Source organism: Stenella coeruleoalba (genome assembly GCF_951394435.1).
Source record: "Stenella coeruleoalba genome assembly, chromosome: 1".
In the NCBI taxonomy this organism is placed as follows: domain Eukaryota; kingdom Metazoa; phylum Chordata; class Mammalia; order Artiodactyla; family Delphinidae; genus Stenella; species Stenella coeruleoalba.
This window is the reverse complement of record NC_137169.1, coordinates 186,914,677-186,928,431: the sequence shown is the minus strand read 5'-3', so window position 1 is coordinate 186,928,431 and position 13,755 is coordinate 186,914,677. Positions and strand designations below refer to the sequence as shown.

The 13,755-nt window shown below is 39.1% G+C and overlaps 1 protein-coding gene across 3 annotated transcripts in view; it reads right to left on the bottom strand.

The window, feature by feature from the left end:
• Positions 1-13,755, bottom strand: part of NME7 (NME/NM23 family member 7) — a 258,876-nt gene that overhangs the window by 46,090 nt on the left and 199,031 nt on the right. For 2 of the 3 annotated variants that reach the window (XM_079935492.1, XM_079935493.1), the window contains exon 11: positions 8,514-8,621. In XM_079935492.1, the coding sequence (XP_079791618.1) occupies positions 8,514-8,621 (108 nt within the window). Of the gene's footprint in view, positions 1-8,498; positions 8,622-13,755 lie in introns of all 3 variants that reach the window. The other variant, XM_079935494.1, reaches the window with a different exon arrangement.

The following is a 13,755-nucleotide window of genomic DNA, read 5'->3' as shown; positions in this document are numbered from 1 at the left end:
TAATGCTAAATATAGACCTTAAGTGATTAGGCTAATTATTCTTCAGAATGAGAAGTCAGTCAATCTAAAGAAAGTTGGAGCTGAGGCTGTATTTGAGGAACTGAAAGACCTGTGGACCTGTGAACTCCCTTTGTGCAATGTCATTTCAGTCATTATAACGATTGCATGGTTATTATAGTATTAATGTCTATAGAAATTTCCATGAAGTAAACAGGTATTATGACTGTTTAGGATAAATTATTCCAGCACTTTATTAATAGAGATCTGCTGTCTTGAATAAAAAATTAAACTCCTACCTATGCTAAATGAGGGAAATATTGGAGATCCATTTATTACTGAGATAGTGTGAGGACTGTCTGGGGTGAAAGTAACTGAAGTAATCTAGCAAGGAACATGAGCTCCACATATGGCAGAATACAGGAGGGAACGTGAAATTGTGCCTTACAGATGCTTTTATCCAAGAAAACAACCAATTCTGATGAAATACTAACTGGACTGTAAAGAATTATAATTTGATAGCCTAATGCTTCTTATATTTTCAGGATGTTTTTAAGGTTAATGTAGAGACTTTGAAATATTATGTTTGAGAAGGAAGAAAATTCTATGCAAACCATCAGCTTTCCACATGCACATGTATCAGGTTTGACCTGCATACACAGTCAGCAATAAAAGATGCTGGCAGCAGTAGACTTTTCTGACAACTGGTAAGTGGAGGGAATAGTGGGTGTGGCCCTTGAAAGTAGGGCTCACCCTCATCAGGCTGTGACTTTTTAGCCATATGAAGAGAGAAAGGGGGATGAAGATGCACTGACCCCATTCATGATACCTTCTCCCAGTTCCCCCCTGCACTGACTCAACAGACATTGACTAAAAGCCTGCAATATGGAAGGAAGGCGCTAGAGAGACAAAAATCTGTGAGAGGTCCAGGCCCTCAAGGCACTTACACAACCAGCAGGGTGGAAAGACGTGACTTAGTTCCTGGCACAGCTGTGAACCACATGCCCAAGCTAATTTGCGGGTGCAGATGTGAAGGATCTGAGAACTGTTTTCAGCTGTGAGAGACCCAGGGCCTCTGTCCTTGTTAGCCTTAGCATGAATCAACACTCACATGTACACACACATGTACCCCAGGCCTCTAGTTACTCCTGGAGGGGCATTTTGGCAGCCTCAACATTGAGCCTTTCCCCAAGAAACCCAGGTCCTCAACCAAGTCATGGCTGCCTTCTTCCTGGGAAGCCAAAGATGTCCCCAATCAGAGACTGGGACTCCCTTGGGAGTGTAATAACCCTTGGCTGCAGCTGAACCCATTGACAGAGGCTACAGATCCCCTCAAATTTCAGAGGTTGTTCCTATTTCCAATTCTCACTGAATCTTCCAAGCAAAATAATCCCTTTGCTGGCTTGCCCACAGGGTCTAGGTTTCCCTCAAAAGCAGAATCATGACCAACTTTTTCCAAAAAGTCTGAAGGGCAGTGGTTTCCAAATGGTAGTTTAATTGTTAGCTATATCAAAATCACCTGCAACATTAAAAAATACAGATACAGGAAGCTCATCCAAGACCTACTTAACCCAGAACTTTCTATGAGGGAGCTCCAGGCTCATGTAGTTTAAAAAATTCCACAGGTGATACTGATGCATGCCACCAGCTGGGAACCACTGCACTAGTGGTTCTCAAACATTAGGGGCATCAGAATCAAAATACAGATTCCTGGGCTCGAGCCCCAGAATTTCTGAGTCCATAGCTCTATGGTGGGGCCAGAGAATTTCATTCCCACCAAGTTCTCAGGTGATGCAGATGCTGCTCATCAGGGGAGGAGCTTGAGAACGACCATACTAGGGAAGGGCAGGGGCCAACTCTACCAGAAAGCCGGTCCCTGGCTGAATACCCGTTACCCTGTTGACCTCCTATGGCAGATACTGCTCGTCACCTCTCCAGTGCTCGTCCTGCCTTTCTGCGTTCTAGCAGAAACTTGATTTCGCTGGAGGTACTAATGATTCTCAACTAACAGAACTCCATTTACCAGCTTCCCTTGAAGGAGGGGGTGCTTGTAGAACGAAATTCCAGCAAATAAATCATAAGCAGAAGTTGTTGGCTGGGGCTTCTGGAAAAGCTTTTTAAAGTGGGTGGGGAGGAGGGTGCTGGCTGAGCTGGCATTTTCCACCTTTTGTCCCCTGCTCTTCCCCTTTTTCAAGCCTGGAACACAGAGGTGATAACTGTAGTTCTCACAACCATCCTGGGATATATTATACAAAGAATCTGGGAAGTTCCCCCACTATTTAATACATTAATAGTTCTTCAGCAGTGTGAACAGTCACATTAAATGAGTTATATAAAAATTATATATGTGGGCTCTGCATTCACGGGTACAAAGGGGGGATTGTACTATGCCATTTGACATAAGGGACTTGAGCATCCACAGATTTTGGTATCCTGGAAACAATCCCCTGTGGATACCGAGGGAGGATCAGGTTAGGCTTTGCCCTCAAGCTTATGAAAACACTTTGGTTTCCAGAAATTTTAGCATCACAAGGATGGTAGTCTCTGTACCACCATCTTCACTGGGAGATAGGAGTTAATCTAGTCTCCTTCTCCTTGGATGTGTTAATCCTTCACATCCAGTCAGTCTCTGGGGCCGTCACGTCTACCCCCCTAAAAGTCTTTTGACACTTCCTGCTTCTGGCTATCCAAACTGTCATAGCCGTTCAGACTACCAGGATCTTTCCCTGAATTATCTTAATAGCCTTCTCCCTGGTCTGTCTCCCTCCCAACCCCGCTTTGATTTGCTCTCCACACTGCAGCCAGAGTGACGCCTATAACATAGGGATGATTGTGCTAATCCCCTGTGTAAAACGTTTCTATTGCCCTCTGGATAAAGTTCAGACGTCTTAATATGACTTTACAGGGCCCTTGCTGGTTTTTCAACCCTTATCTCTTGTCATTTTCCATGTCAAGTTCAAAGCCCCTGCCTTACTAAACTATTTTTAGATCTCTAAGAGAAAGCTATTTGCTCTTGTCCTTGTACAAGTTGTTCCCTCTTGGACAATGTACTAGTAAAAATCATAACTCTTCATTCAACACAGAAACTAAAACTAAAGATAAATTATGAGTATTAGTGTTCAGAGGCCTACACTAACCACAGCCAAGAAATCCAGGCCTGTCCAATCATCTTATAAACTATACACCTATGTTTATTTCTGGTAAATGCTTGATTCTTTTTTTTCTAGAGTGTACCAGAACAAGAATCAATGCAGAGATAATTACATATCCAAATTCAGACTTGTTTTGATTGACTAGTCATACATACAATTAAATATTTTATATATTTCTTAAATTTTTATTTTACAACCACAGAAGTGATATAACCAAGTTATAGAACATTTGGAAAAGAAAAACAGAGGAAAGACCCATATTTTCATCATTCTAGAAGACAATTACTATGATTATTATCTCCTAGAAGGTGAGCTCCGTAAAGCCAAGAGCTACGCATACCCTGTTTATTGCTATGTCCCCAGTGCTGTTTTTAGTTTTAAAAAAATGTAAATATCTGGATGAATGACTGATGAATCTGGATGAATGACCAATGTATCATTTTGGTGTACAGAATTCAAACTTCAAACACACTTGAATTTTCTACCATATACCTATTAGGCAACTTTGAGAATTTCAATTACAGTACATGTAAAGTGTTGAAGATAATCAGAGAAAGACAGTCCTGGGAACAGACTACAGAAGTAAAAATGAAAGGCAGAGGAATATATATATTTTTTCAATAAAGCGTTGGGAGAGATAAAGAAAGCAAGAAGAAAGTAAAACTGACCCTCAGAAGTATCATCAGTGACATGGGTGAGAGGAGGGCTAATGCTGAAGGGGATAGAGGGGAGGAAGACACAATGCGGAGTCACAACATCAAAAAGGCATCACACATTTTCATGGACAACGGAAAGCCAACAAATGACTTTGCATAAAGAGTATATGCCATACAATAAAAGAAATATGTCAGTATCTTGTTTGAACTGTAGGTGCAAGCCATCTAGAAAAGGTTCTGATGAGCAAAGGAATGAATGACTCAATTAAATTAGAATCTCTACTTATTATCTTCCAAGGTGTCAGGGTCACAAAAGTCAAGGAAAATCTGAGGAACTGCTCTAGATTGTAAGAAAGTAAGGGGAAAACTAAACGCAATGCATGATTCTGACCTGAACCCTTTTGCTACTAAAGATCCATTGGTTATTGACTGGCAAAACTTGAATGGAGTTTGAAGATTCGATAGTGGTAATGTATCAACATTAATTTCCTAATTTAGATGCTTGTGATGTGGTTAGGTAGGAAAATGTCCCTGTATGTTAAAAATACACACTAAAGTACTCAGAAAAATGGGCCATTATGTTGGCAACTTAATCCCAGACATTTATTTTTAAAAAGTTTTGTATACTAAGCTTGAAATTACTTTTTTAAAAAAATTAGGATCTTTAAAGGTGGGTCTGGACATCAGTATTTTAAAAACTGTTCAGGTGATTCTAACATGCAACCAAGGCTAGAAACCACTGCTACAGAGTCTTCATTTATCAACCTTAAAGGAAAAAAGTTACATACTTTTGTACTGAGTACATGAACTACAATTTATTTAACCAAACTCTTCTGTCTTTTCCTTCAAAAATGACTTATTAAAGTTTTTATAGGCCAGGCGAGACAGAATCTCTTCCCTATGAGCACTAAGTCTCGTGGGGAAATATCTACAAGCCAACAAAATGTGCTGTAATAATAATAATAATAGAATTGTTGTCATTTGTTCAGCAATTACTGTGTGCTAGACACTATGCCACCTGAAAGGTGAGGCACCGCTATCATCTTCCTTTTACAGAATGAGGAATCCTAGGCACAATGAAATAAGTCACTCACCCTGGAGTACAGATCTGTGTTGACTCTTGACTACACTACTGTATTAGAGGAAAGCAAAGCGCTATGAAAACACACAGATGAGCCTCCGAGGCAGACTATGGGTGTCATGGAAGCCTAATCAGAGGAAAGAACATCAGATATATCTTTAGACATGCACCCTATCTCCAATTTTAATTACCACAAATATTTCTTAAGTGAACATCTGTGCAGAAAACTTTCCATTTAGTAGTCCTGCTTCTATTCCTACTCCTTTGGTGAGATTCTAAGAAGTAGAATTCTGGGACAACGTGTATGGAAAAACCCCATGGCTTTCAATACCTGCTGCCACATAGCTGTCACCAGCAATACGAGGGTATCTATTTTACTGTAACCTTACCAGAAGTGGGCACTGATACTCTAAAAATTCTTTTCCATTAGTGGAAAACGAGTATTTCTTTATTACAAGTTAAGCTAAACATTTTTTCCACTAATGCTTTCTCTAAAGCACAAATTTAAGATCTTCATAATTACTACCAATAGAGTCTCAGTGCATGTTACCAGCAAAATAACATCTTAGAATGTCTCATACTATACAGATGCTGTCATTTTTCCCTATAACCACAAAAGTGGCTGTGTCACAACAGCAGCATGTAATGAAATCAGATTTCAACATTCATGCTAAGATCCTTGACCTCTAAAACTTTGTGAGCTCATTGAGGACAGAGGAAATATCTTGCTTGATTTTGAAATCCTATCACAATGTTAGCAAGTAAAACACACTCTATAACTGTTTGCTGTTAAGAGTAAGTAAATAAAATCATGGATGGCGACAAAATATAAATGGAAACCATACTTTCTGAGCTCTACACATATGACACAAAAAACCTAGGTCAGTAAACATCACATGAGAAAAAGGAGAAGTAGGTTGCTCCCTTTTTTCCCTTCTTGCCATATAATTAGGGAACCCATGACACCAGTGTGCTGATGACAGTTCTTGTTTATACCTTTTGGCCTAACATCCTGGCTGATTAATTCTAGATTGGGCGATACATTTCATGGTCACTCTACATCTAAAGGATGTTCCTTTAATGAATAGTAGATCTAAGTACAAAGTGCTTCCCTGATCAGAGAGCTTGTCTTTGTGTCACTTTAAATTTCTCTTTAAAAACCTATGAGCAGATAACTCTTTGGGCCTCATAGTGTTTTGTTTTGTTTTAATAAAATTTTACCATTTAAAGCTAAGTGATAATCTGCAAATAGTTAATCCCTAACTAACAGAACATCCCTTGATAGTATCAGCACTCTTAATTCCATTTTATTGATAAGAGAAGGGAGGCATGGAAAGTGACTTATTCCAGGGCACATCAAGTATGAATCATCAGCAAGGTGAAAGGAGGCTGTTGGAGCTCTAACTTCCGTTTTTGATTAATTCTCTGAACCACACAGGCATTAATTTGCAATTAAATCTCCTGTGTAGTTTGGTTAGAAAGATTTTAATCATTTAGAAAATGGCTCTGTAAACTGCAGGCAGTAATATCTATTTCAAATTGTATGAGCAAAATCACAAGCATACCTTCAGTAACATTTTTTAATGGGCATAAAATTCACGGTTAATAATTTTTCAATTTCCCTGAACAACCGTCTGAATTCAAGCCTCACCTATAGGTCCTAAGTTATCAGAAGGTAAAGGGAATATTTATAAAATAAGTTAAAGTATAAAGTAAATATTTAATCCTTTGTGTAATAAAAATAAAATTTGTTACAGTTTTATGTTTCAGAAGTATGCATGTCTACATTTCATACTATGGTGCAGTTTGGATAAGATTTTAGCAGATTAACATCTTGGATTATGACAGAAAATCTTAATGGAGGTAGCAAAGTCACTCTTTATAGCAACTAAAACAAAAACTCATAGAAATAAATTTAATAGGCTATATGTCTAAGACCCATATAAAAAAAGAGGCGTAAAAGAAGAGGCATACCACATACACAACTGGAGAACTATTATTATAGTTATGTCACACCCACATTAATTTATAAACATACTGTAATGTCAGTCAAGGTTCCATTGGCATCTTGTGGGGGTGGGTTAAAGCAGGGGTCCCCAACCCCTGGCCCATGGACCGGTACCTGTCCGAGGCCTGTTAGGAACCGGGCCGCACAGCAGGAGGTGAGCAGCGGTCAAGCCTGCAAAGCTTCATCTGCCACTCCCCATCACTACTCATAGCTCTCATTACCGCCTGAACCATTGCCCCCCATCACTCGGCCTACAGCCTGAATCATCCTCCCCCTCCCCCCACAGTCCATTGGAAAATTGTCTTCCACTAAACTGGTCCCTGGTGCCAAAAAGGCTGGGGACTGCTACGTTAAAGAACTTGGTAAACTCATGTAAAGTTCATTTGGAGGAATAAATTTAAGAGAATAACCAAGAAAACTTTTTAAAAGTATAAAGTGCAATAATAAAAATAGTATTTTGCTGGCACAGACCAACAGAATAAAACTGAAAGTTCGAAACAGGCACAGGTGTATATAAGTATTCAATAAATGAGAAATAACAATGAAAGAATAAAAGGATTTAATAAGCAATGTTGTGACAGCTGACTAGACCCATACCTCACACCATTCAGCAAATTAATTCCAGGCTTTCCAGGCTAGTTGAATATTTCAGTGCAAGATAATGAAACGAAATATTGGGAAAGGCTTTAAAGATACACACACACACAAAAAAACGACTGATAGATTTGATATAAAACATATTACTCACTAAAATAAATATGTATTAAGGATATCAATCATTTTTGTCATTCATGCTTTAATCACTTAAATTTATCAGTTGTCTTTTAATTTCATTTAGCTCCTCCTGACACAAAACTATAAGAAGTTAAACTATAAGAAGTTAAAAATACCAATCTTTTCTTTAAGGCCTCCTTCCCTTGGCTGTGAAGTGACTTTCTTAATCCCAAACCACACCAATTTTTCACTTATATCTTCTTATAATTCTTTTCATTGTTTCTTATGTCATGTTAATCACACAGACGAGAAATCAAAATATGGCCTCGTCCTTTATTAACTGTTTGATTTGAGGATGTTACGTAACCTCTCTGAGTCTCAATTTCATTTTTCTGATAAAACAGACATGATAATGCCAACCTATCAGAGTTGCTGTGGAGATTAAAAACAATTTATACAAAGCATTTATCATAATTATTATAGAACCTGGTATATAAAAAGTCAAAACAGTCTTTGTTTTTCTAAGTTAAAACGGTAGCTATTACTTTTAATGCTATCACATTGCACAATTTCATTGATAAATCATGACTAGAAACCTAAGGTAATGGTGTTTTTACCTGATTTTTAAATAAATTTCACATTATTTAATCAATGCTGTAGCTTTTTACTTTTTAAGTTTTTAAACCATACTATATGCCAATCAGAAAAATACCTTAGTTCTTTGAAGACTACCCCATTACGACAGCATCCTACAATTTGGTCTTTTAAAGTTGCAGTCTGAAGTTATCCGATGGCCAAAGAACATTGTAATCCAAGAGTATTAAAAGGTTCCTTACACACTAGACCTGCTAAGATTATTTATGAGTTTGAAATATAAATAGGATGCTTACCCTTCTTCATCTTACCTCTAATAGGCCATCCTCTGGTAGATCAGTGCAGTGGACAGCATTCTGGATCTTAGTTTTACCAAAGATTGCTCGGAGGGTTCCAGGGCGTAAATGCTGGGCAATTTCCTATCAAATAAATACACATTCACATATAGATTAAAGTCAGCCATGTAGTGTCAATTTAAAAAAAAAACACCAGCTGTACGAAATACGTTCATTAATTATTCATTACATGTACATGTATACATTGTTGGTAATGATTTTTCCTGGAAACAGGATGAATGCATGAAAACTGAGCAATGAAAATTCTAAGTTCACTCATAAAGCCTTTTCTCTGGCCCAATGTAAAGTCCACTGTAATCTATGTCGAGGGCAATAATAATTATATCTCTTTTTATCAACAGGTTATGGGAATCACATAAATATGAACCCAGCTCATTATTGTGAAAGACTTGTATTTTATAAAGACAATAGAGATCCTAACAATTTAATTTAAAATGAACTAGTTTGATGGCACTGATTGCGAAAGACTTTTTAAAATGTTACAGTTGTATCAGTTTAGTGCTATCTTACATTTAAGGCAAAAAAATGGTTACAAATAACTCATAAAATTTTGGGTAAAAGAAACAAGAGGTTAAAAAAAATTGAAGATGTGGGCTTCCCTGGTGGCACAGTGGTTGAGAGTCCGCCTGCCGATGCAGGGGACGCGGGTTTGTGCCCCGGTCCGGGAAGATCCCACATGCCGTGGAGCGGCTGGGCCCGTGAGCCATGGCCGCTGAGCCTGCGCGTCCGGAGCCTGTGCTCCGCAACGGGAGAGGCCACAACAGTGAGAGGCCCGCGTACAGAAAAAAAAAAAATTGAAGATGTGGGAGTATCAATGACCTACTTAATAGTCTGTTTTTCTAAGTTAAAAATTTTCTAAAATCCTATTTTGATTTTGAAATATACATACAAAAAAGGCATTTACTACACATATTTAAAAATAATAATGAAACAAATACCTGTGTGCCCACTATTAAGCTGAATTAAAATAATATTACAATAACTTTCAAGGTCCCGGTGTGCTCCATCTTCATGCCATCCCATCCCTATCTGCACCCAGAGGTTACCATTAATATCAATTTTACTTAAATATTCCCTTGTTTTACTTAGTTTTCAAGGCAGTTTTTCATATTTGTCCATGTAAATATGTGTAATTCATTTGTTTCTATTACCATATATATTCCAATGTATGATAGAGCATACTTTATCCATTTTCCTGATGATTGACATTCAATTAATTTCTTCTCTCTCTCTCCCCACCTCTCCGTCCTCTCACCTCTCTCTCCTCACACACGCTTCCTCATGAGAGAGGAAGAACAGGCACAAGTGAATACAGGCAACTACGCTGAGGAATTTTACTGCAAAGGGGAGGAGAAAAATGGAGCAGTAACTGGAGAGGGAAGTAGAATCAAGAGAGGGTTTTTCATTAAATGTTGGAGAGGGTGTGGAGAAAGGGAACCCTCCTGCACTGTTGGTGGGAATGTAAATTGATATGGCCACTATGGAGAACAGTACGGAAGTTCCTTAAAAAACTAAAAATAGAACTACCATATGACCCAGGAATTCCACTACCGGGCATATACCCTGAGAAAACCATAATTCAAAAAGAGTCACGTACCACAATGTTCACTGCAGCTCTAGTTACAATAGCCAGGACATGAAAGCAACCTAAGTGTCCATCGACAGATGAATGGATAAAGAAGATGTGGCACATATATACAATGGAATATTACTCAGCCATAAAATGGAACGAAACTGAGTTATTTGTAGTGAGGTGGATGGACCAAGAGTCTGTCATACAGAGTGAAGTAAGTCAGAAAGAGAAAAACAAATACCGTATGCTAATGCACATATATGGAATATAAAAAAATGGTACTGATGAACCTAGTGGCAGGGCAGGAAGAAAGACGCAGATGTAGAGCATGGACTTGAGGACACAGGGGAGGACAGGGAAGCTGGGACAAAGTGAGACAGTAGCATGGACATATATACACTACCAAATGTAAAACAGATAGCTAGTGGGAAGCAGCCGTATAGCACAGGGAGATCAGCTCAGTGCTTTGTGACCGCCTGGAGGGGTGGGATAGGGAGGGTGGGAGGGAGGCTCAAGAGGGAGGAGATATGGGGACATATGTATACATATAGCTGATTCACTTTGTTGTACAACAGAAACTAACAACATTGTAAAGCAATTATATTCCAATAAAGATATTTTAAAAAAAGAGAGGGTTTTCTTTTTTTGAGGGGGAGGGGATGCTGTTTTAAAGTGGGAGAAATAATAATATCTATCCAGGCTGATAGGAATCACCCAACAAAGGGAAAAACTGATGAAACAGAAAGGAGAAGAGAGAATTGCTGGAGTGATGGAAGCAAGTGACAAAGTAGAGGAGTTGGCCTTATATCTAAGAGTGTGGAACATGCACCCTGAGCATCAAGACAGTACATGGGCCCAGTTATAGCTATGTGGGTTTATGCAGTGGCTGGAACTTATGGAAGTTCTTTCTCTATTTTTCGTTTTTATTGAGATGTGACTTACATATGATAGCATGCATAGGTTTTAACTGCACTGCCCCATGAATTTAGTCAAATGTATATACTCAGCAACCACCATCTTCAACAAGATATAGAACGTCTCTAAAGTTCCCTCTAGACTTTATTTTTTTGACTCATTCTATTTTCCAGTGAAAAAGTCAGCAAGATTGTCACCAGCTGAGAGGAAGGATGGGGAAGAGGTTTTGGGGATGTGAGGACAGAAAAGGAGGTACAAGACATTTTAAGAGAGGAGAAGAGTGAATGGACTAGAAAAATGAATGTGACTGCTCGGCAGCACTGAGGGCCCTCTTGAGGTTAATGATCATGAAGGTAAAGGGAGATCGTTCAGGACGCCTGAGTGTTCTCCAGTCATGGGTGCAGGCAAAGGTTAGGTAGAAGGCTGAATTTAATGAGGGTTGGGGTTCTTTTTTTTTTTTTTTTGCGGTACTCGGGCCTCTCACTGCTGTGGCCTCTCCCACTGTGGAGCACAGGCTCCGGACGCGCAGGCTCAGCGGCCATGGCTCACGGGCCCAGCCCGCTCCACAGCACGTGGGATCTTCCCGGACCGGGGCACGAACCCACATCCCCTGCATCGGCAGGCGGACTCTCAACCACTGCGCCACCAGGGAAGCCCTGAGGGTTGGGGTTTTACCAAGAGAAAACAACAAAGTAAGAGAGGGGTAAGGGGGCTGAAACTGTATGTAAGGAAACAATGATAATGATAGACAAAAGAAATTTTAATTGAGGATGAAAGTAAGTGAGGCCCTGGGGGGTGGAGGGGGGGTTAGAGACAATGAAAAGGTAGGTCAATGGATTAGAGCTCCTAGTGGGATGGGATGATTATGGAAATCGGTGTGTTATAAGAAGTGAGCTGGAAAGTCAAGAGATAGGATACCTGAAATTGGAATTACTGGAGGTGCACAGAGAGGGGGTTATAGATATTTATAATGACCAGTTTTAAGATATAACCATGGCTGAGGTCAGGTGGAGGGCAAGAAGGTTACAAGAAAGGAGGACAACAGATGGAAAGGTAACGTATGGAATGGATTACCCGTATGAATATGGAAATCACCAAAAATTATGACAGGTGTAGCGTATGGTGCAAGGATGCTGAGCAGCGTTCACACCCGTGATTCCGTCACTTAAGCAATTTTAAAGGCATGGGTTTATTTATTAAGTCTTACTTCCAAGGTTTCTATCAAATGTCAGTTATAAGTGTATCAAGTTTAAGAAAAACATTTTGATAAACAAAGAAATAAGGATGACCTTATATTTTATTTCATATTCATTACTTTCATTCTGTTCTCCATAATTTTCCTGGGAATGAAGTACCCAATATTAAAAACATCTACTCTACTTACGTGGTGGTAAGCTGCCATTCTGTGAAAAAAGATGTACTTTGTAAAATTATTAAAGGTGAATGAAAGGTGAGTACTTATTTTCCTTTCCTTATTGTTTCAGATTAGGGGGAAAACTTTAAAGTGACTCACTTTGATTAAACTGCTTCATAAGAACTTATTCTCTACCCATTTTTATTTGGAAATCACCATGTTCATTAAAATATTTTCTTGTAGGTGTCTGCTACACGCACAGCACTTGAACTCAAAAGATGTTCATGTGTGTGTGTAGGCGGTGGGTGGGTGTTGTACTGTGGTCAGAGAAGGCAGTCTCTTTGTTCTTCTTTTGAAGGAATTTGTTGAGATTTTCTTTGCATCCTAATACATAGTCAATTATAGTGAATGTCTCATGGGTAGTGGAAAAGAATATTGTCACAGGTTGCATTTCTCCGGGAAACCAACTCTGAGGTGGAGATTTGCATGCAGGAAGTTCGTTGGGGAGTGGCTTCAGGGAAGTTTATTGTGGGGAAGTGAGGAAAACAGGATTAGGCAGAGAGAGAAGTTGAAGTTCAATGCAGTTACAACAGTTGCCCCAGATCATCCTACAGGAAGCTCTGGAGCTTCAGACTTGTCCTCAGTTGAAGCAAAGGGGTCAGACCTTTATCTCTCTAAATTGACAAGTCACTGGACATATGCCATTCCAGGGAAGGGGGCATGTCCTTGGGCAGATGACTTTCTTTGGCAGAGAGAAATGTCTGGAGAGGGACTTATTGTATTACAGTCAGCAGCCAACACTTCCAGAGCTGGGAAATGGGCACTGCAGTCGTGAAGGGCAGAGGGGAGTCTGAGTGGCCCTCCACAGCATCTACTAATTACATACATACAAACATACACACACAGACATGCACACATGCATATGTGATACGTTCAGTACATATAGCATATATGACAAATACGGCATTGCAGACTATTGCAATCTGATTACCATTCTTTTTAGGTAACTAATTTTTTCTGCAAGGTTTTGTATTATCTCTCTATCTAGGCATTGGTCATTTACTGGTCATTCCTCTCTGTACTCAACAGTCCAATCCTATTTGAAGATACACACCTTCAGTCTGTTATCTCTTTTATTGTTTTCTCTCCTCCATTTTATTTCTTCTTTCCTTTCGCTGTTTCTATGTAATAGATATTGAAACTTCTGGTTCTATACTCCCTCTCTCTTTTCTTTTATACTTTCCATCTAATTGTCTTTTTGTGTTATATTCTGGGAGAATTCCTCCATTTGATCTGTCACCTCACTAATTTGTTTTTAAACTTTTGTTTTTAGGTCCACTGCACAATTCTACTCA